Source organism: Hyla sarda, chromosome 3 (assembly GCF_029499605.1).
Source record: "Hyla sarda isolate aHylSar1 chromosome 3, aHylSar1.hap1, whole genome shotgun sequence".
NCBI lineage: Eukaryota > Metazoa > Chordata > Amphibia > Anura > Hylidae > Hyla > Hyla sarda.
In genome coordinates this window covers 400,185,351-400,208,665 of record NC_079191.1, presented here as the reverse complement: position 1 = coordinate 400,208,665, position 23,315 = coordinate 400,185,351, and the positions used below count along the sequence as shown (strand labels likewise).

The 23,315-nt window shown below is 43.8% G+C and overlaps 1 protein-coding gene across 1 annotated transcript in view; it reads left to right on the top strand.

The window, feature by feature from the left end:
• MSH2 (mutS homolog 2) overlaps positions 1 to 23,315 on the top strand; it is a 145,334-nt gene that overhangs the window by 15,218 nt on the left and 106,801 nt on the right. Inside the window, exon 6 of the mRNA XM_056568081.1 lies at positions 11,920 to 12,053. Coding sequence (XP_056424056.1) covers positions 11,920 to 12,053 — 134 coding nt within the window. The remainder of the gene's footprint in view (positions 1 to 11,919; positions 12,054 to 23,315) is intronic.

The window sequence follows — 23,315 nt, the reverse complement described above, 5'->3', positions numbered from 1 at the left end:
TTTTGATAAATCTCCCCCAAATATGTCTATGGGGTAGATAGGCAACGGCCAGACTCCTCAAATTGTTTCTGGAGGTCGTCCAGAACTTCTCTTAGTTTTATTTGCTGGAGAAAAGGGACCAGGGAGATAATTTTTCCTGTCGAAAAGCAGAGGGGAAATATTATTATTACTGTCATATCAGATGTGAGTTTGATGCATCTACGTAGATGCGTTTCCCAAACAAGGTGCCTCCAGCTGTTGCAAAACTACAAATCCCAGCATGCCCAGACAGCCAAAGGCTGTCTGGGCATGCTGGGATTTGTAGTTTTGCAACAGCTGGAGGCAGCCTGGTTGGGAAACACTGACGTATAGTCATGCATTTGGGATTTGCAGATGCCAAGGACAGTTTCTATCCACATTTGATAGGGAGATTTTGTGTTTTTTGTTGCTTTCTTTGCTTGTTCCTTATTTCTCTAGTTGCAGACTTGTCCAGACAGGGTTTGAGTTTCCTCCAGGTGAATGGATTTCCTAAGCGATGAGAGAAGGGGAGGGATAATGGTATATAAAAAGTATAACTTATTTTTTTTTTTGTAATTTAACCCATTAAGGACGCAGCCCATTTTCACCTCCAGGACGAAGCCCTTTTTTTGCACATCTGACCACTGTCACTTTAAACATTAATAACTCTGGAATGCTTTTACTTATTCTGATTCTGAGATTTTTTTCGTGACATATTCTACTTTAACATAGTGGTAAATTTTTGTGGTAACTTGCATCCTTTCTTGGTGAAAAATCCCCAAATTTAATGAAAAAATGTAAAATTTTACTTTTTCTAACTTTGAAGCTCTCTGCTTGTAAGGATAATGGATATTCCAAATATATATTTTTTGGATTCACATATACAATATGTCCACTTTATGTTTGCATCATAAAATTGACGTGTTTTTACTTTTGGAAGACATCAGAGGGCTTCAAAGTTCAGCAGCAATTTTCCAATTTTTCACAAAATTTTCAAACTCACTATTTTTCAGGGACCAGTTCAGGTTTGAAGTGGATTTGAAGGGTCTTCATATTGGAAATACCCCACAAATGACCCCATTATTAAAACTGCACCCCCCAAAGTAGACAAAATGACATTCAGTAAGTGTTTTAATTTGAACCCTTTAGGTGTTTCACAGGAATAGCAGCAAAGTGAAGGAGAAAATTCAAAATCTTCATTTTTTACACTCGCATGTTCTTGTAGACCCAATTTTTGAATTTTTACAAGGGGTAAAAGGAGAAAATATATATTTGTATGTGTAACCCAATTTCTCTCGAGTAAGCACATACCTCATATGTCTATGTAAATTGTTCGGCAGGCGCAGTAGAGGGCTCAGAAGCGAAGGAGCGACAAGGGGATTTGGGAGAGTGCATTTTTCTGAAATGGTTTTTGGGGGGCATGTCGCATTTAGGAAGCCCCTATGGTGCCAGGACAGCAAAAAAAATAAAAACCACATGGCATACCATTTTGGAAACTAGACCCCTTGAGGAACGTAACAAGGGATAAAGCCTTAATACCCCACAGGTGTTTCACGATTTTTGCATATGTAAAAAAATAAATTATTTTTTTCACTAAAATGTGGGTTTCCCCCCAAATTTCACATTTTTGCAAGGGTTAATAGCAGAAAAGACCCCCCAAAATTTGCCCCATAAGTGGACCTGAAGTGCACTGCGGGCAAACTTCAATGCTCAGAAGAGAAGGCGTCATATTTGGCTTTTTGAGAGCAAATTTTGCTTGAGGGGCATGTCGCATTTAGGAAGCCCCTATGGTGCCAGAACAGCAAAAAAAAAAAACCCACATGGCATACCATTTTGGAAACTGCACCCCTCACAGAATGTAATGAGGGGTACAGTGAGCATTTACCCCCCCACTGGTGTCTGACAGATCTTTGGAACAATGGGCTGTGCAAAATTTTTCATTTTCACGGACCACTGTTCCAAAGATCCGTCAGACACCTGTGGGGTGTAAACTCTCACTGCACCCCTTATTACATTCCGTGAGGGGTATAGTTTCCAAAATGGGGTCACATGTGGGTGTGTTGTGTTTTTTTTATTTTATTTTTTGAGTTTGTCAGAACCGCTGTAACAATCAGCCACCCCTGTGCAAATCACCTCAAATGTACATGGCGCACTCTCCCTTCTGGGCCTTGTTGTGCGCCCCCAGAGCACTTTGTGCCCACATATGGGGTATCTCCGTACTCGGGAGAAATTGTTACAAATTTTGGGGGGCGTTTTTCCCTTTTACCTCTTGTGAAAATGAAAAGTATAGGGCAACACCAGCATGTTAGTGTAAAAATGTTTATTTTTTTTACACTAACATGCTGTTGTAGACCCCAACTGTTCCTTTTCATAAGGGGTAAAAGGAGAAAAAGCCCCCCAAAATTTGCTAGGCAATTTCTCCCGAGTACGGAGATACCCCATATGTGACCCTATACTGTTGCCTTGAAATACGACAGGGCTCCAAAGTGAGAGCGCCATGTGCATTTGAGGCCTGAATTAGGGACTTGCATAGGGGTGGACATAGGGGTATTCTATGCCAGTGATTCCCAAACAGGGTGCCTCCAGCTGTTGTAAAACTCCCAGCATGCTTGGACAGTCAATTGCTGTCCAGAAATGCTGAGAGTTTTTGTTTTGCAACAGCTGGAGGCTCCATCTTAGAAACACTGCCGTACAATACGTTTTTCATTTTTATTGGGGAAGGGGGGTGGTAGGGGGGGCAGTGTACGTGTGTATATGTAGTGTTTTACTCTTTATTTTATGTTAGTGTAGTGTAGTGTTTTGAGGTTACATTCACACTGACGGCGGATTACACTGAGTCTCCCTGTAGGAGTTTGAGCTGCGGCGAAAAATTTGCCGCAGCTCAAACTTGAAGCGGGGAACTCGCTGTAATCTGCCGCCAGTGTAAATGTAGCCTGTATATTCACATGGGAGGGGGGTCAAAACTACAATTCCCAGCATGCACTGACAGACCATGCTTGCTGGGAGTTGTAGTTTTGCAACAGCTGGAGGCACACTGGTTGGAAAACCTTGAATTAGGTTCTATGACCTAACTCAGTATTTTCCAACCAGTGTGCCTCCAACTGTTGCAAAACTAAATCTCCCAGCATGTACTGATTGCTTAAGGGCATGCAGGGAGATGTAGTTATGCAACGGCTGGAGGCACGCAAGTACAACTCCCAGCATGCGAAGACAGCCTTATGCTGTTCCTGAATGCTGGGAGTTGTAGTTTTGCAAGATTTAGAGGGGTTCAGGTTGTAAATCACTGTCCAGTGGTCTCTAAACTGTGGCCCTCCAGATGTTGCAAAACTACAACTCGCAGCATGCCCAGACAGCAAACTGCTGTCTGGGCATGCTGAGAGTTGTAGTTTTGCAACATCTGGAGGGCTACAGTTTGAGACCATGGCATAGTGATTTACAACCTGAACCCCTCTAAGTATTGCAAAACTACAAGTCCCAGCATGCCCACACAGCAAACAGCTGTCTGGGCATGCTGGGAGTTGTAGTTTTGCAGCATCTGGAGGGCCATGGTTTAGAGACCACTGTAAACTGTGGCCCTCCGGATGTTGCTAGGCAACAACTCACCTGGCAGGACCCGGATGAATTGCTGCCGCCGCTGCACGTGGGGGATCCCCGTATGGAGTATCGCGCTCTGGGATCCAGGTAAGGGACCTTCGGTGCCGATCCCTGGACAGTTCCCCCATTTTGCCCGGACACAGATAGGTGGGCAAAGCGGGGGAACCGAACAGGGATAGGAGGGGTCTTGGACACCCCCGATCCCTCTTATTTTCCAGGTCACCAGTGACCCGTATGACCCGGAATCGCGCAGATCGCAGGTCTGAATTGACCTGCGATTTGCTCCCATCGCGGTCATGGGCGGGGGGGGGGGGGGTGGGGGTCCTCAGGACCCCCCTCGGCGATGTGCCGGGATGCCTGCTGTTAGATAACAGCAGTCATCCCGGCCCGACCACCGCTACCGATGACGCAGTGCTCCCGGAACCCCGCGATGTACATGTACGTCGCCGCGCGCCAAGTGACACTTCGCAGCGCCGTACATGTACGTCACTCGTCGTGAAGAGGTTAATTAATTTTTTTTTTTTTATATTCTGGCATTCAATCTCATCCTTGACGTTGAGCTTTTTGAGAGGAATGACTTCTGTAGGTGTAAACCAAACCCGGCATGTGATGAGATGTTGGCTGCCTGGACCAGTGTTTGCCAACCAGGTTGCCTCCAGCTGTTGCAAAACTACAACTCCCAGCATGCCCAGACAGCCTTCGGCTGTCTGGGCATGCTGGGAGTTGTAGTTTTGCAACAGCTAGAGGCAACCTGGTTGGCAAACACTGGCCTGGACCATGGCTAAAATTTAATGCAGCAGTAAAGTTAAAGGGGTACTCCGGTGGAAATGTTTTTTTTTTTTTTTTTTTTTTTTTTTTTTAAATCAACTGGTGCCAGAAAGTTAGACAGATTTGTAAATTACTTCAATTAAAAAATCCCAATCCTTCCAGTACTACTTAGTGGCTGTTTACACACAGGAAGTTCTTTTCTTTTTGGATTTCTTTTTTCACGACAGTGTTCTCTGCTGACACCCCTGTCCATGTCAGGAACTGTCCAGAGCAGGAGCAAATCCCCATAGCAAACCTATCCTGCTCTGGACAGTTCCTGAAATGGACAGAGGTGTCAGCAGAGAGCACTGGGGTCAGACAGAAAAGAAATCCAAAAAGAAAAGAATTTCCTCTGTAGTATACAGCCACTAATAAGTACTGGAAGGATTAACAATTTTTCATAGAAGTAATTTACAAATCTGTTTAACTTTCTGGCACCAGTTGATTTACAAAAAGAAAAAAAAAGTTTTACACCTGCGTACCCCTTTAAGTTTTTGCTTATAGCAGCCAATCTCCTCCTAGCTGACATTTCGCAAAGGAAAATTTTAAAGTGTGAGTACAGGGTCTCCTGTCCATTATGCAAAGGTTGGTGGGGAGAGAAACAGTTACCGCTGGGCAGGACTTTTTTAAAGGGGTAGTCCAGTGGTGAAAAACTTATCCCCTATCCTAAGGATAGGGGATAAGTTTGAGATCGCGGGGGGTCCGACCGCTGGGGCCCCCTGCAATCTCTCTGTACGGGCGCCAGGCTCTCCGGCCAGATAGCGGGTGTCGACCCCCGCACGAAGCGGTGGCCGACACGCCCCCTCAATACATCTCTATGGCAGAGCCGGAGATTGCCGAAGGCAGCGCTTTGGCTCTGCCATAGAGTTGTATTGAGGGGGCGTGTCGGCCGCCGCTTCGTGCAGAGGTCGACACGCCCCCTTAATACAACTCTATGGCCCCAGCGGTCGGACCCCCCTGCGATCTCAAACTTATCCCCTATCCTTAGGATAGGGGATAAGTTTTCACCATTGGACTACCCCTTTAATGAACAGGACTAGTGCACAGAACTTGCTGGGCATCATGCGGTTGCCCCAGCAGCTGTACCACCCAGCGTGAGCTGCGACTCCCTGCACCGATCTTAGCAGAATGGGCGGAGGCCAACCCTGGACTTACACTATAAGCAGCCTGGTTTGTAGCTATAAGTAAATGGGCACTGTAATAAAAAATAAAAAAAACTTTTTACATAATGTAGATAATATTATATTTATATTTGTAATATAAATCGGTTAAATTATGTGTATATTTTTGGGTGAAAAAATGCTGTCTTATGCCTGCAGCTATTGCCGTGTGTCTCAGCTGACACAAAATACAGTGTGGTTGGGACAATCAGGGCTCTGTGCAGGCTTCTGGCTTGTCAATCAGCCTGCTCTGTGAGCCGGGGGCGTGTCACAGGGCCCTGCTTGTCCTTTTGACCAAAGTATATTACTAATAGAGATGAGCGAAGTTACAGTGATTCGATTCGTCACAAACTTCTCGGCTCAGCGGTTGCTGACTTTAGCCTGCATAAATTAGTTCAGCTTTCAGGTGTCCACCTTTTACAGCCCACCGGAGCACCTGAAAGCTGAACTAATTTATGCAGGATAAAGTCAGCAACCGCTGAGCCGAGAAGTTTGTGACGAATCGAATCACTGTAACTTCGCTCATCTCTAATTAAAAATATACATATAGGGGGGGGATTCATCAATACCTGTGCAGAGGAAAAGTTGCCCATAGCAACCAATCAGATCGCTTGTTTCATTTTGCAGAGGCCTTGTTAAAAATGAAAGAAGTGATCTGATTGGTTGCTATGGACAACTGTGCAACTTTTCCTCTGCACAGGTTTTGATAAATCTCCCCCATAATGTTATTATCTACCTTTTTTATTTAAAGTTTTTGCAAATGACCGTGCCCATTTAAAGTGTAGCTGTCGCTTAAGAAAAACTTTTGACATATTCTGGAGAGGAAAACCGCTGAGCCCTTCTCTCCTTGCTGTCTGTGCACACGACCAAGAAGAACCCCATAGGCTTGCCTTGTACATTGGTCTTGGTCACGTGACACAGCGCTATGTGAATGCGCCATAATGAATGCGCTTAGTGTGGACTTCTGATCGGCGGGGACAGGGGTCTTAACACACACAACGCACACAACTTTTGACATGTTTTTAGGACATGACAAAAGTTCTTCAAAATGACAGTGCCCAATAGTTCTTCAAAATGACAGTGCCCAATAGTTCTTCAAAATGACAGTGCCCAATAGTTCTTCCAAATGACAGTGCCCAATAGTTCTTCCAAATGACAGTGCCCAATAGTTCTTCCAAATGACAGTGCCCAATAGTTCTTCCAAATGACAGTGCCCAATAGTTCTTCCAAATGACAGTGCCCAATAGTTCTTCCAAATGACAGTGCCCAATAGTTCTTCCAAATGACAGTGCCCAATAGTTCTTCCAAATGACAGTGCCCAATAGTTGAAAGGAAAACTGTCCTGAGCGCTTTAGCCGCTGCAGGGAGCTTGTGACGTTACTCCCTGCCCCCTCATGACGTTACTCCCTGCCCCCTCAATGCAAGTCTATGGGAGGGGGCGTCACGCCCCCTCCCATAGACTTGCATTGAGGGGACAGGGCGTGACGTCATGAGGGGGCGGGGCTATTATGTGACAAGTTCCCGACTCCAGCATTCGAAAGTATGTTCCAAACGCTGAGCTAGGAAGTATTTGTTTAAGGGAAGGGTCACCCGAAACGGATCCGCAGGGTATTTTACTCTGTGGATTTGTTCCGTGTGACCATTCCCTTAAGATAGAGTGTGCATGTATGTTGGGTGGGGGATCAGGAGGAATAGCGATCAGCTGAACATTTCTCTGACCGCTATCAAGTCGCTGCCACAAATTCCACATGGATAAGCTGGGACTATCTCCGTTTATTTACAGTTCAGTTTGGCTATGCTATAGGAGACAGTGGAGTTTCTTGTTATGATTTCTGCAGTTTCACAATGGGTCTGTGAGGGGGGGGGGGGGGGTGAACATGGCTTTTTTGCCAGCTTCCTACATTCAAGGAATTAATAGTTGAAAGGAAAAACCTTCTTTAAAATACTTGTATGCGCTCAGTCCCATGTTTGTTCTGGTTTACATAAACGCTTCATAAAGTATTCATGCCCCATGTCTGTTGTACAAGCTCCCGGCACTCACATGACTGCCTCATCCTCCTCTTCTGTTTAATTCTCTTTTTGGATCATTGAGATCCAATACATTGGCCCTCATTTACTATTGCAAACCCGACATGACAGATTCTGTCGCATTACACCAGAAATTCTGTCTGCGCCAGAATTTGCGTCAGAATTGCAAAAACCCCTACTAACCATTTTGCTAAGAAAACACGAAAAAATGACGTGACTGCCAGTAAAAGGGAGCGTGGTCTCCGAAAAGGGGCGTGTTCCCGACATTTTCACAAAAACCCAACATATTTACTAGGGTTTCCACATTAAATGTGATGGATTTGAACTAAAAAATAAATAAATAAATAAAAAAATTTCAATAAATTAAATAAAAAATAGCAAAATGTAGGGAAAGTGGAAAATGTAGGGAAACCTTAGTAAATGCCGCGGAAAATAAATTGTAGGGAATTAAAACCCACAAAGAAAACTACACAACACTCTGTCTGTACTAGACTATAGCAGTTGTACAATTGTGAAACCACCAATATCCCGGTTATTCTTACTGTTTAGACTAGTGGGAAAAGAACGTACTCTGCCTCGGACTTCTCTGCTCACAGTGATGTGCAGGCTCGAGAGCTTGAAAGGATCTTACACAACAAAATTGTTACCAGTGATGGGTATACAGTATGTATATCTGTGTACACATCTAGTAGTTTGAAAGCGTACCTGTCATAGTGCAAAAAAGAGAAATAATAGTGATATGTTACTCAGGACCCAATCCTGATCATGTGCATATAATTTTTATGTGTCTCTGACCTATATATCCAGAGATATAAGCATTTATCCGCTGGTGAGTTACTTTTTCATTGTGCAGGCTGGAGGGGGCGTGTCAGTCTGTCTCCCTCACAGGAGCAAGCCTGGGCAGTCAGCCAATCAGTACTCTCTACTCTGTAACCCTTTCCTCTCTGGTTTTATGCTGTGTCATGTGTCAGAGGAAGATACTTGGAGCTTGCCTGCAGTAATCAGAAGACATTATGGTGAATTCATAACAGGATAAAATGTATAAATATAAGAATAGATCTTTATAAAATTAGTGCAAGGATTTTTTAGATAAAAGTACAGCATTTTTATGAATACATGTTCTATCTGTTTTATCTTCTCCTAGTAAAGCTGGATGCTAATCAGCATAGCTGTCACTATGTGTGTCATTCATCTTTCACAGACTCCTGAATGTCTGATCAACTTCTTTGTCATTCAGGAGTCTGAGAAAGCTTTGACTATTTCAGCATGCTGGGAGTTGTAGTTTAGTAACAACTGAAGCTGCAATGTTTGTAAATAACTGTGTTAGAGCAGTGTTGCCTCCAGCTGTTTTAAAACTACAGCTCCCAGCATGTCCACACATCCTTTATCTGTAGTTTTACATACACTCAATAGAAATCTCTTATACTGGATACCGGTATGCTTTACGGCCAGTATGCTGTAAAATCTAGACTAGTCTGTCTGGCTAAAAGACAGGCGACCCCTAGTGGTGGCTATTTTGAGCTTGAATTTATTTTTTTTTTTAACAGGTGTATATTGTGAAATGTCAGATTAGGAGTCCTGCAATATATGAAAAGTTTTTAACAATGACAGTGCCTCTTTAATTAAAGGGGTTATTCAGGCTTAAAGCGGTACTCCGATGAAAAAAAAAAATGTTTTCAATTCAAGTAAACTACCGTATTTATCGGCGTATAACACGCACTTTTTATGATAACATTTTTAGCCTAAAGTCTATGTGCGTGTTATACGCCGATACCGCCCCAGGAAAGGCAGGGGGAGAGAGGCCGTTGCTGCCCGCTTCTCTCCCCCTGCCTTCCCTGGGGTCTATAGCCCTGCTGCCGGCCCTTGTCACCCCCTGGCTATCGGCGCCGCTGCCCGTTCTGTCCCCCTGACTATCGGTACCGGCGCCGATAGCCAGGGGGAGAGAAGGGGCAGCGGCACCCATCCCCGGTGGCATAATTACCTGGGTCGGGTCCGCGCTGCTGTAGGCCTCCGGCGTGCGTCCCCTTCGTCGTTGCTATGCGCTGCACGGCGCGGCGCATGACGTCAGTGCGCCGCGCCGTGCATAGCAACGACGCAGGGGACGCACGCCGGAGGCCTGGAGCAGCGCGGACCCGACCCAGGTAATTATGCCACCGGGGATGGGGGGAGGCAACGGGGCAGCGGCGCCGGCAATGGGTGCCGCTGCCCCTTCTCTCCCCCTGTCTGTTATAGGCCGGTGCGTGGTATACCCCGATAAATACGGTACTTCTTGAAATTTTTTTTTCTTTAGCCTTCTAGTACTTTCCAGCTGCTGTATGTTCCAGAGAAAGTTGTGTAGTTCTTTCCATTCTGACCACAGTGCTCTCTGTGCCACTTCTGTCCGGAGTAGAAACAAATCCCCATAGCAAACCTCTACCGCTCTGGACAGGTCCTGACATTGACAGAGGGCACTGTGGTAAGACTGGAGAAAACTACACAACTTCCTCTGGAGAATACAGCAGCTGATAAGTACTGGAAGGATTAAGGTTTTTTACTTAGAAGTAATTTGAAAGCACATTTGAAAACATTTGGTTTTTCACCAGAGTACCCCTATAAGTACCCCCTGTGTGTGGTATTGCAGCTCAGTTTCATTGAAGTGACTGGAGCCAAGTTTTATTATCACACACAGTTTGAAGACAGACGTGGTGCTATTTTTGGAAGAAACTAGCTCTGTTTTTCTGTTCCTGTATGTGGACCTGGGTGTGCTTGAATATCAAAATATTTCTTTATATTACCTACTTACTTCACATCACGATTTTGTGATACGGTTTTGAATTAATCAGGTTATTTTTTTTTTGCCAAATAGCGGACACTTATGGGGAATAAAAGTGTCCGCTATTGAGAGATGTCCCCTATTGGGGAAAATGGGCTCAAATATCTTTCTAAATGACCGAATACTGTCCTGTACTCTCTCCACGGTGTAATCTGAATATATAAAACTCAGTGTATGTGTGTGTGTGTGTGTGTGTGTGTGTGTGTGTGTATATGTATGTGTGTATGTTCCAGCATCACGTCCAAACGGCTAAAGATATTAGCAGAAAACTTGGCACATGTTATTTATTTGTCAACAACAAACCTAGGATAGGTAATTTAACCCTTACTCACCCCCATTTGCCAGGGTCAGGGTTTTTGGTTAAAGTCCCAAAGTTGAATGCCGCGTCTAAAGTGAAAGTAAAACCATGCCGGTTAGCTCAGTGGGCTGTTCGGGATAGCTGCGGCGAAATTGCGGCATCCTGAACAGCTTACAGGACAGCCGGAGGATCCCTACCTGCCTCCTCACTGTCCGATCGCCGAATGACTGCTCAGTGTCTGAGATCCAGGCATGAGCAGTCAAGCGGCAGAATCATCGATCAGTGGTTTCCTATGAGAAACCAGTGATCAATTATAAAGATCAGTGTGTGCAGTGTTATAGGTCCCTATGGGAGCTATAACACTGCAAAAAAAAGTGAATAAAGATCATTTAACACCTCCCCTAATAAGTTTGAATCACCCCCCTTTTCCCGTAAAAAAGCAAAACATGTTAATAAAAATAAACATACGTGGTGCGGAAATGTCCGAATTATAAAAATGTATCGTTAGTTAAACCGCACGGTCAATGGCGTACGCGCAATAAAATTCCAAAGTCCAAAATAGTGTATTTTTGGTCACTTTTTATATCATGAAAAAATGAATAAAAAGATCAGTAAGTCCTATCAATGTCAAAAATTGTACCGCTAAAAACTTATAGGGGTCAGAAGATGACTTTTTATTTTTTTATTTTAAATCAACTGGTACCAGAAAGTTAAACAGATTTGTAAATGACTTATATTAAAAAATCTTAATCCTTCTAGTACCAGTACTCATTAGCTGCTGAATACTACAGAGGAAATTCTTTTCTTTTTGGAACCCAGTGCTTCTCTGCTGACATCACGAGCACAGTGCTCTCTGCTGACATCTCTGTCCATTTTAGGATCTGACCAGAGCTGCATATGTTTGCTATGGGGATTTTCTCCTACTCTGGACAGTTCTTAAAATGGACAGAGATGTCAGCAGAGAGCACTGTGGTCATGATGTCAGCAGAGAAGCACTGTGCTCCAAAAAGAAAAGAATTTCATCTGTGGCATTTAGCATCTAATAAGTACTGGAAGGATTAAGATTTTTAAATAGAAGTAATTTACAAATCTGTTTAACTTTCTGGCACCAGTTGATTTAAAAAAAAGTTTTCCGCTGGAGTACCCCTTTAATACTGTGTAACTTTTATTAATGATAATGGTTATAGAGCCTCAGTATTCACATTTTCTTCCTTTTCTCTCAGGGCTCAGCTGAGGACACTAGCGGAACACAGTCACTGGCCGGATTGTTAAACAAGTGTAAAACCCCTCAGGGGCAGAGGTTGGTCAACCAGTGGGTGAAACAGCCCCTGATGGACAAGAACAGGATAGAGGAGAGGTAAATAAGGTCTAATACATGTGTTCTGTTCTTAGTATCGCCCACTTGTATATATTATATACACCATAGTATTAGTGCTGGGCGGTATACCGGTTCATACCGAATAGTGACATTTTTTTCCTGTACGACATGAATTTTTCCCATACCGCAATACCGGTTGGGCCCCCCCCCCCCCTCGAATGAATGAATTATGAGCCGCAGCGTGCTGTCCCCACATCGAGGAACTAAGCATATGTGACCCATGGGCGCTGCTCCCCCCCCCCCCCCCCCCCCCAAAAAGAAAATAAACGAAATAAACTTTCACTCACCTTCCTACGTTCCCCCGTTGCTCCGGTGCCAGCCTTGCAGTCCTCTTGCTGCTTCCTGGGGATGGGAACGTCACAGAGCCGTCAGCGTATCACCCCCGCAGCAATGTCCCGTCTCGGCCGATGATAGGCTGAGCGCACTGTCCTGTGAGGAGCCAGCTGGCTTCTTACATGAGTTGGCTCAGCCTATCACCGGCCAAGACGGGACATTGCTGCGGGGGTGATACGCTGACGGCTCTGTGATGTTCCCATCCCCAGGAAGCAGCAAGAGGACCGCGAGGCCGGTAACGGGGAAACGTAGGAAGGTGAGTGAAAGTTTATTTTTGCAGCCTGGGCACATGATAGTACAGCGCAGCCGCTGATAATTTTTTTGAGGGGGGGGGGTGGAGAAGCAGCGCTCGCGGGTCACATATGAAATTAGGAACATCCTGTAATATTGGAAATATCTTAGGATAGAGCAGTGTTTTCCAAATAGTGTGTCTCCAGCTTTTGCAAAACTTTACCTCCCAGCATGCCAAAGGCTGTCTGGGCATGCTGGGAGTTGTAGTTTTGCATCAACTGAAGGCAGCCTGGTTGGGAAACACTGAGGTATAGTCATGCAGTTGGGATTTGCAGATGTCAAGAACAGTTTCTATCCACATTTGATGGGGAGATTTTGTGTTTTTTGTTGCTTTCTTTGCTTGTTCCTTATTTCTCTAGTTGCAGACTTGGCCAGACAGGGTTGAGTTTCCTCCAGGTGAATGGATTTCCTAAGCGATGAGAGCAGGGGAGGGATAATGGTATATAAAAAGTTTTTATTTATTTTTTTTTTTTTCTATTCTGGCTTTCAATCTCATCCTTGACGTTGAGCTTTTTGTTGCAAAACTACAACTCCCAGGATGCCCGGACAGCCGAAGGCTGTCCGGGCATCCTGGGAGTTGTAGTTTTGCAACAGCTGGAGGCACACTGTTTGCTATGTATATTCCCTCTATCCCAGTGTTTCCCAAACAGTGCATCTCCAGCTGTTGCAAAACTACAACTTCAAGCATCCTGTAATATTGGAAACATGTTGAGATATAGTGGCTGCTGAGTGGTCCTTGTTGTTTTGTATTTGGACGCCCAAATAAAGCCGGGGTGGCTTGCACATCAAGCTGGACTTATCTTTTTTTTTTTCCATTGAAGGCCCAAGATTACGGAGAGTCTGACTGCTGCGATAGGAGATAATTGTTGATGGGGTCTTAGACCACCCATTCCCCATGTGATGCCTATGGAAGGAAGTAGTATTGGTAGTCTACATGTTACAGCAGCATATGTCATTAGGATTATGGTAGCATACAGCCGTGACCTAGGCAAATAAGGATGCCTCGGCCATTAAAATCCATTCATCTTCCACGTCCTGTCTAACCCTACAGTCACCCCGCACTGCATGAGATCGGTTGTATATTTAATGGGAAGGTTAAAGTCCAGGGAGGAGCGGACTTGTTTTGTTTGTGGATTTCTTTGCGCTTGGCATCACACCCAGTTACACGCCGCAGGTTTATGTAGCATTGAGGTTTGCTGAAATTACCTAAAAGTCCTTTTGAGGAAAATATGAAAGCGCTGTGACGCTTCATGGAGCTTTGAAGTCATTGGTTTCCATAATGTTCAGAGAGAGTGTTCACAAGCCCATTATAAAACTTGCTTTGTCAGCACACATTTTGCCTTGCAAATATAATCCTCGTGTAAGGATCACGAGTTGCCGGACAAGTTGTTGTGAATGAGATTTCTCTAGCCGCGTAAAGGGACTTTCGTGTTCTAAATTTAGAATGGGATAATCCTTTCAATCATTTCTACCATTTAGTTGTATTCAGTTACTCATCCTTCAGTCCTACAAAATTCGGAAAAAGGGTTTCTTGGGTTCTGCAGAGCATTGTTTCTTAAAGGGGTACTCCACTGCTCAGCGTTTGGAACAAACTGTTTCAAAAACTGGAGCCGGCGCCGGGAGCTTGTGACGTCATAGCCCCACCCCTCATGATGCCCCGCCCCCTCAATGCCAGTTTATAAGAGGGGGTGTGATAGCTGCCACACCCCCTCCCATAGACTTGCATTGAGGGGGCGGAGCATGACTTCATGAGGGTGCGGGGCTATGACATCACAAGCTCCCTGCTCCAGCGTTCGGAACATTTTGTTCCAAACGCTGAGCAGCGGAGTACCCCATTAAATCTACAACTCCCAGTATGTCCATCCCTATTTACATCAGAGCACAGACAGGACCAGTTAGATCCAGACCCATCAGTAACACTGAAAAAATGTCCAGCTTCATGTGCCAGTGGGGGTAGCTTTATTTAAGCGTTCAAATACAAAACATGGGGACTCTCAGCAGGCGCTATATCCTCTAACCTGTTTCCTAAACAGGACGTCCTTAGTTGTGGGGGGGGGGGGGGGGGGGGGGATTATGAAAATCCTGTAGTATTGGAAACATGTTGGGATATATTGGCGGCTGAGTGGTCCTTGTTGTTTTGTATTTTGATGCCCAAATTAAGCCACCTCCGCTTGCACATTAAGCTGGACTTTTCTTCTTTTCCATTTAACACTTAAAGGGGTACTCCTGTGGAAAACTTTTTATTTTTTATTTTTTTATTTTATTTTTTTTAAATCAACTGATGCCAGAACGTTAAACAGATTTGTAAATCACTTCTATTAAAAAATCTTAATCCTTCCAGTACTTTTTAGGGGCTGTATACTAAAGAGAAATCCAAAAAAAGAAATGCATTTCCTCTGATGTCATGACCACAGTGCTCTCTGCTGACCTCTGCTGTCCATTTTAGGAACTTTCCAGAGCAGCATATGTTTGCTATGGACAGTTCCTAAAATGGACAGCAGAGAGCAAATCATTTCTTTTTTTGGATTTCTCTTTAGTATACAGCCCCTAAAAAGTACTGGAAGGATTAAGATTTTTTAATAGAAGTGATTTACAAATCTGTTTAACGTTCTGGCACCAGTTGATTTAAAAAAATAAATAAAAATAAAATAAAAAAAGTTTTCCGTGAGAGTACCCTTTTAAGATTACTAAGGGCCTGACTGCTACCATAGGAAATAATTGTTGTTGATGGGACAGCCCATGTAAGTCTATCAGCCTCTCGGGCTATATTAAAGGGGTACTCCGGTGTAAAACTTTTTTTTTTTTTTTTTTTTTAATCAACTGGTGCCAGAAAGTTAAACAGATTTGTAAATTATGTGAAAAAGAAATATATTGCCCGGACCTTCCAAGGTAGTGTATTTTAATTATATGAATGATAGAAAACTGGGTCGTACTCCAATAATAATTCAATGGTTATTTATTAAAAATGTATAGTGCATTATTCCTCACAGGCCCTTGTGAGAAAAAGGAAAAAAAGAAAACACTTATAATAGGTATACAAAATTACATATATAAAATTAAAATATAGAAATACTATAAAAATGTGTCACTGGCATATAGAATAGCTCTATGCTGATGGATTCATATATCGTCTTTAGAGTATTGTAAAGGTATAAATGTCCTTTTATATGGTAATTAAAGTGGATACTCTGTTACCGGTCCTGGGTGATGTGGCTGTGTCAGCTCCCGTGTCCGGATGGCGGTCAACGGTCCTAGATAGTGCTGTGGCTTTGTCTTTCAAGATCCAGGTGTTTATGCGGTGTTGGTCGTCCCAGGTTAGTGGCACTGGCGGGTGCCGATGGTGATTCGCCGGGAGGCCGTGCGCTGGCAGGCGCTGTTGGAAATTTGTCAGGAGACCAAGCGCTGGCAGGCGCTGATGGTATCAATCTCCTCACCGCTGGACTTGGAAGCCGGAGACTACACGCTGGGTAGATGGAGCTTGCCTCGTGTAGATGGCGTGTTGACGTCAGCTTGAGCCGGAGCTGACCAGGTGAAATCAGGACCGGACACTAGTCTAGGTCGACTAATGCGTGAGGAATCCACAATGTGATGGATTTGCTCCGTAAACTAGAGCTTGAATTCATAAAGAGCATAAATGCCAGTGTACAAAGTCAATGCATAAGACTAGACGCGTTTCAGGGTTCTCAGATACGACCCTTTCCTCAGTAGTCATAATGGTTAAAAGCAATATTTGTCTATTTATAGGAGTACGAATCCCATAATTCAACAGTGTTCTAAGTGATAACAGAAACATGAAATGGATGATCAAAATAAGGAATTACCTAGAGAGCAAAAGTGAATGTGAATACCGTCAAAGGACGGAAAATAGATAATATGTATGAGTGAAACTAACTGAACTTAGTATCTGATTACAATTTAGTATCTTTCCCACAATAACGATGAAGATAATAATGATGGAATTAAAATGTATATAAAAATAAAGATAAAAATAAGAATAAGAATAAAACAAAGATGAGGGTGTAGTTCCAGATGGAAATAAAAACAAAAATATAATTAAAATCTAATGAAAAAGGTAAAAATGAAAAATGAAAAAATAAAATAAAGAAATATTTTTATTTTTATTTTTATTTTCATTTTCATTTACATTTTTACATTTTTATTTTCATTCTTATTTTGATTTTTATTTATTTTGATTTTTATTTATTTTTATTTTATTTTCCACCACTTTATTCAATTATATATTATTTCCATTTTTACTCTTTTCCTTTTCATGACTATTATTATTATCATTATCTTTATTTTTATTCCACTTTTAATTTTTAATTATTTTATTCATTTCTTTTCATTCACACTTATATTTCTTTCTATTCTTATTTTATTTTTATTTTTATTTACTTTTATTTTTATTTCTATTTTCGTATATCTCTTTTTCCTTTACATTTTGTATCCATTCTACCATTATCGATCTATTTATGCAATCTATCCAATCCCCTTTTTTTATTTACTTATTATCTATTATTCTTTATTTTATTTTTTCATTTTTCATTTTTACCTTTTTCATTAGATTTTAATTATATTTTTGTTTTTATTTTCCATCTGGAACTACACCCTCATCTTTGTTTTATTCTTATTCTTATTTTTATCTTTATTTTTATATACATTTTAATTCCATCATTATTATCTTCATCGTTATTGTGGGAAAGATACTAAATTGTAATCCAGATACTAAGTTCAGTTAGTTTCACTCATACATATTATCTATTTTCCGTCCTTTGACGGTATTCACATTCACTTTTGCTCTCTAGGTAATTCCTTATTTTGATCATCCATTTCATGTTTCTGTTATCACTTAGAACACTGTTGAATTATGGGATTTCGTACTCCTATAAATAGACAAATATTGCTTTTAACCATTATGACTACTGAGGAAAGGGTCGTATCTGAGAACCCTGAAACGCGTCTAGTCTTATGCATTGACTTTGTACACTGGCATTTATGCTCTTTATGAATTCAAGCTCTAGTTTACGGAGCAAATCCATCACATTGTGGGATTCCTCACGCATTAGTCGACCTAGACTAGTGTCCGGTCCTGATTTCACCTGGTCAGCTCCGGCTCAAGCTGACGTCACACGCCATCTACACGAGGCAAGCTCCATCTACCCAGCGTGTAGTCTCCGGCTTCCAAGTCCAGCGGTGAGGAGATCGATACCATCAGCGCCTGCCAGCGCTTGGTCTCCTGACAAATTTCCAACAGCGCCTGCCAGCGCACGGCCTCCCGGCGAATCACCATCGGCACCCGCCAGTGCCGACTAACCTGGGACGACCAACACCGCATAAACACCTGGATCTTGAAAGACAAAGCCACAGCACTATCTAGGACCGTTGACCGCCATCCGGACACGGGAGCTGACACAGCCACATCACCCAGGACCGGTAACAGAGTATCCACTTTAATTACCATATAAAAGGACATTTATACCTTTACAATACTCTAAAGACGATATATGAATCCATCAGCATAGAGCTATTCTATATGCCAGTGACACATTTTTATAGTATTTCTATATTTAATTTTATATATGTAATTTTGTATACCTATTATAAGTGTTTCTTCTCACAAGGGCCCTGTGAGGAATAATGCACTATACATTTTTAATAAATAACCATTGAATTATTATTGGAGTACGACCCAGTTTTCTATCATTCATATAATTAAAATACACTACCTTGGAAGGTCCGGGCAATATATTTCTTTTTCACATATTTTATTATTTTTGCAACTGTGGTATAGTTGCATGCCCTGTTGACCTCAGGTAGTATTTATACACCAATTGTGAGCTGCACTTGCACCCCCCCTTTTTTTCTTTCTTCAGATTTGTAAATTACTTCTATTTAAAAATCTTAATCCTTCCAGTACTTATTAGCTTCTGCATAATATTTTTTTTTTTTTTGTCTGACCACAGTGCTCTCTGCTGACACATCTGTCCATGTCAGGAACTGTCCAGAGCAGGAACAATTCCCTCTAGCAAACCTCTCCTGCTCTGGACATTTCCATAACATGGACAGAGGTGTCAGTAGAGAGCACTGTGGTCAGACTGGGGAGAGAAAAAAAAAAATAATACAGAAGCTGGAAGGATTAAGATTTATATATAGAAGTAATTTACAATCGATATATATAGCTGCTGAAGAAAGGACTGAGACAGTCCTGAAATGCATCCAGCGTCCCCCTGTGACTACTGAGACCACTTTCATATGGAATAAATATAGTTCCATTCTATTTCTAAGCAACCAGACAGTAGCGGAGATACCTGTCAATCAGTTTATCGTCTCTACGCGCGCCTCGCTGCCACGAGGACGCTACCAGCACTGCCACTTACCTGCTGGTGGAAGTGCTGCGGATTCACCATCTGGCAACCACCGCCACCTATTACTATCCTGGCGTAGGAGCTGCAGGACTGCTATCTTGACTCCACTTGCAGGCGCTGCAGGTCCGCGATCCGGCATCCACCGCCACTGATACCACTACTGTGCTGGCACCATAGGATCGCCACCGCAGCAGTAACGTTCTTATCCATGAGATCACCACCATCAAACACCACCACTGCGGGAGACTGCCGAGTCTCCGGTGGTGTTCCCCCACATTGTGAGAGATAGCTGGGGGCCAACTTACTGCGAGGACTGCATCACAGAAGAGATCGCAGAGGTGATCGCAACCGAACATACCCGGGAGTGGTGAGATACAAAATTACCTGTCATAACTGCCAGTATCTCTTGCATAGTTGATAACCATCAAAGATCCTATTGTTACAGTATAAATCTGTTCAACTTGTTACAAAGTGACTGCGCTAGAGACTTGAACTCAAATTATTTGTTGAAACAAAGTACCGTATTTATCGGGGTATACCACGCACCGGCCTATAACACGCACCCTCATTTTACCAAGGATATTTGGGTAAAAAAAGTTTTTTACCCAAATATCCATGAAAAAATGAGGGTGCGTGTGTGCGCGTGTATACCCCGATATACCCCCAGGAAAGGCAGGGGGAGAGAGGCCGTCGCTGCCCGCTTCTCTCCCCCTGCCTTTCCTGGGGTCTAGAGCGCTGCTGTCGGCCCTTTTCACCCCCTGGTTATCGGCGCCGCTGCCCGTTCTGTCCCCCTAACTATCGGTGCCATCGTGCGTCCCCAGCGTCGTTGCTATGCACGGCGCGGCGCTCTGACGTCATGCGCCGCGCCGTTCAGCGCATAGCAATGACGCCGGGGACGCACGACGGAGGCCTGGAGCAGCGGAGCAGCGCGGACCGGACTCAGGTAATTATGCCACCGGGGATGGGGGGAGGCAACGGGGCAGCGGCGCCGGCAATGGGTGCCGCTGCCCCTTCTCTCCCCCTGGCTATCGGTGCCGGCACAGATAGTCAGGGGAACAGAACGGGCAGCGGCGCCGATAGCCAGGGGGTGAGAAGGGCCGACAGCAGCGCTCTAGACCCCAGGGAAGGCAGGGGGAGAGAAGCGGGCAGCGACGGCCTCTCTCCCCCTGCCTTTCCTGGGGGTGTATCGGCGTATAACACGCACACAGACTTTAGGCTAAAAATTTTAGCCTAAAAAGTGCGTGTTATACGCCGATAAATACGGTATTTATGCTGGCCAGCTTTTCTCTATATTTATCATTGATTGAGGACTGAGAATTTATTAGGATTTACTGCTGCCGGCTGACTTTTTCATATATGGTGGCTACTGGTTACTGCTATTGAGTTGCTATTTGTACATATTGCGCCATTCGGAAAGAAAAAACGAGCGCATCAATTAGATGAACTTATCTACCTTTCTATAGTGGTCACATTTTTAATATTTTATTATTTGTATATACCATTTTATTGTTATACTTGTTGGAGTGGTGTCCTCACAAGGGCCCTGTGGGACACCTATCTCCACTAGTTTTTATTTATATATATATATATATATATATATATATAACAGTTATTTTTATATAAATCTATATCCTATGGCCATTTGTTCAAGACCTTGAGCCCCAATTTACTTCTTATTTACATTTTAACTATTTCCATCACCTTGGGTATAGGTGATATAATTGGGTAGCCCAGGTCGTATGGTTATTTGATTGACAAGAGCCTCTCCAAACCCACATTGTAATTTACAAATCTGTTTAACTTTCTGGCACCAGTTGAATTGAAAACATATTTGTTTTCCACTGGAGTACCCCTTCAACCTTGGAGATTTATTGAAGAGTAATGAGTTGTCGATGGTGGTCAACTAGTTTCTTTATAGTCACCCAAACTGAACTACATTATTATACAGTTGATATCTCTGTCTCTCTTGAATGAAATCCAATACTTCGGGGCTATATTAGACTTTCTTTTTGTATTGTCAGTTGTCTGTCTCCCTCTAGTGGTTATTTTTAGTGCAGTGTCCCTCTAGAGGTATTTGAGAGCCGAATCGCAGTGCCTTATCGCAGAGGGTCTGACCTAGTGACGCCCCCTTTTTAAGGAAAAAGTTGCTTTGAGAAAAAAAAATGTAAAAATAAAATTAAAATAATCCTAGTAAAACATGGAAGACTAGCGTAAAAAAAAATAAAAAATAAAAAATACCCTGATCCATCTAGTCTGCCTTTTATTATTTGATTTGTATTTTTATCTTAGAATAGATCAGTGTTTTCGGCTGTCCGGGCATGCTGGGAGTTGTAGTTTTGCAACAGCTGGAGACACACTGTTTGGAAAACACTGATCTATCCTAAGATAAAAATACCAATTGGGAGTTTAGTTTTGCAGCAGATTCAATGCTTGGAGGGAATATGTGAACATACCTCTACTGTCATCATCTTCACTTCCACTGCTATCCTTTTACCATCTCCACTACCGTATATACTCGAATATTAGCCGACCCGAATTTAAGCCAAGGTCCCTACTTTCACCCCCAAAACCTGGGAAAACTTATTGACTGGGGGGAAAATACCTCCCCTGTCATCATCCAGACCTCCCCCTTCCCCCTGTCATCATCCAGACCCCCCCCTCCTGTTATCATCCAGACCTCCCCCTTCTTGTCTACGCACCTCCCCAGTTCTCTCGGTCCTGTTGCTTAGTAGCTGCAGGGACTGTCCGCATTCCGGTGGGGAGAGTGAGCCGGTAAGGGCCGTCCATCTTCACCGGGAGGCCCTCTTCTCCGCTCTGGGCCGGCCCCAGACTAGTGACTCTGCATTGACGCCGCCGCGCTGGGATGTCCGTGCGCAGGGACGCCCCTGACGTTGTGGACGTCCCTGTGCGGCGGTGTCAATGCAGCATCAATAATCGGATGGTCCCTGCAGCGAAGATGGATGGCCCGGCCAACTCCCCTCACCCCCATCCCCCCCCCCCCCCCCCAACGGTATTTTTTCTCTCTCTCGAGTATAAGCCGGTAAACCTTAAAGGAAAACTGTCAGCTTGCTCCCCCCGCACTAACCAGTGGTACTGGCTGGTAGTGCGGGGGACGCTGATCAGTTTGATGCTTACTGTGCCCGGATACGCCCGGCTGTTCTGCCTTTATCTTTGTTTTCCCTATATGCTAATGAAGTGCTAACTGGCATAGGTGGGGTAACTGGCGCTTTGATGTCACCGCCGCCAGCCGCAGCACCGCCCAGCTCATCAATATTCCTCCCCTCCCTCCACCTCTCCCAATTCTCCCCGCTCTGTAATGAAGAGCGAGGGAAGGAATATTAATACAGAGCGGGGAGAATTGGGAGAGGTGGAGGGAGGGGAGGAATATTGATGAGCTGGGCGGTGCTGCGGCTGGCGGTGACGACATCAAAGCTCCAGTTACCCCACCTATGCCAGTTAGCACTTCATTAGCATATAGGGAAAACAAAGATAAAGGCAGAACAGCCGGGCGTATCCGGGCACAGTAAGCATCAAACTGATCAGCGCCCCCCAGTACCACTGGTTAGTGCGGGGGGAGCAAGCTGACAGTTTTCCTTTAGGGTGCGTTCACACGCTATTACCAGCAGCGGGTTTCACGCTGTGAGTTACACTACCATTGATTTGAATGGGTCCACAGACGGTCCGCAATAGTGTCAGATTTGCGGACTGTCCACGGACCCATATAAATCAATGGTAGCTAACTCGCAGCGGGTGGGAAACTCGCTCCTAGCGTGTGAAAAAACGTTCCCTTAAACTGTATATTAATCAATTAAATAATATTTGGTGACTGTAATGTCTATGGTGACCGGGTGCAGCGCTCTTCTGCAGGGAAGTATAAGCGATAACCCCCATCATCTGCCATATGTTATTTTCCAGGTCACTGGTGTCCAGATCCGATGTCATTGTTCCCTCCGGTTAGTTTCTGCTCTCTGGTTTCACCCCTCGCAGTGAATGACATGGGTGCGGCAGTTTCACTGTTCATGTCTCTGGGTAATAAACTTATATTACAGGTGAAGGGGAAACAAATAGCAAATATAAAGCTGTGACTGGAAACGTGCAAGGATCCCACTGCTTATCAGCAGGAGACGGCCGCACTGTTATTATAGGCGCCCCCTGCTTTACCAAGTATCTGCAGTGGGTTTAACCCCTTAAGGACTCAGCCCATTTTGGCCTTAAGGACTCAGACAATTTAATTTTTACGTTTTCATTTTTT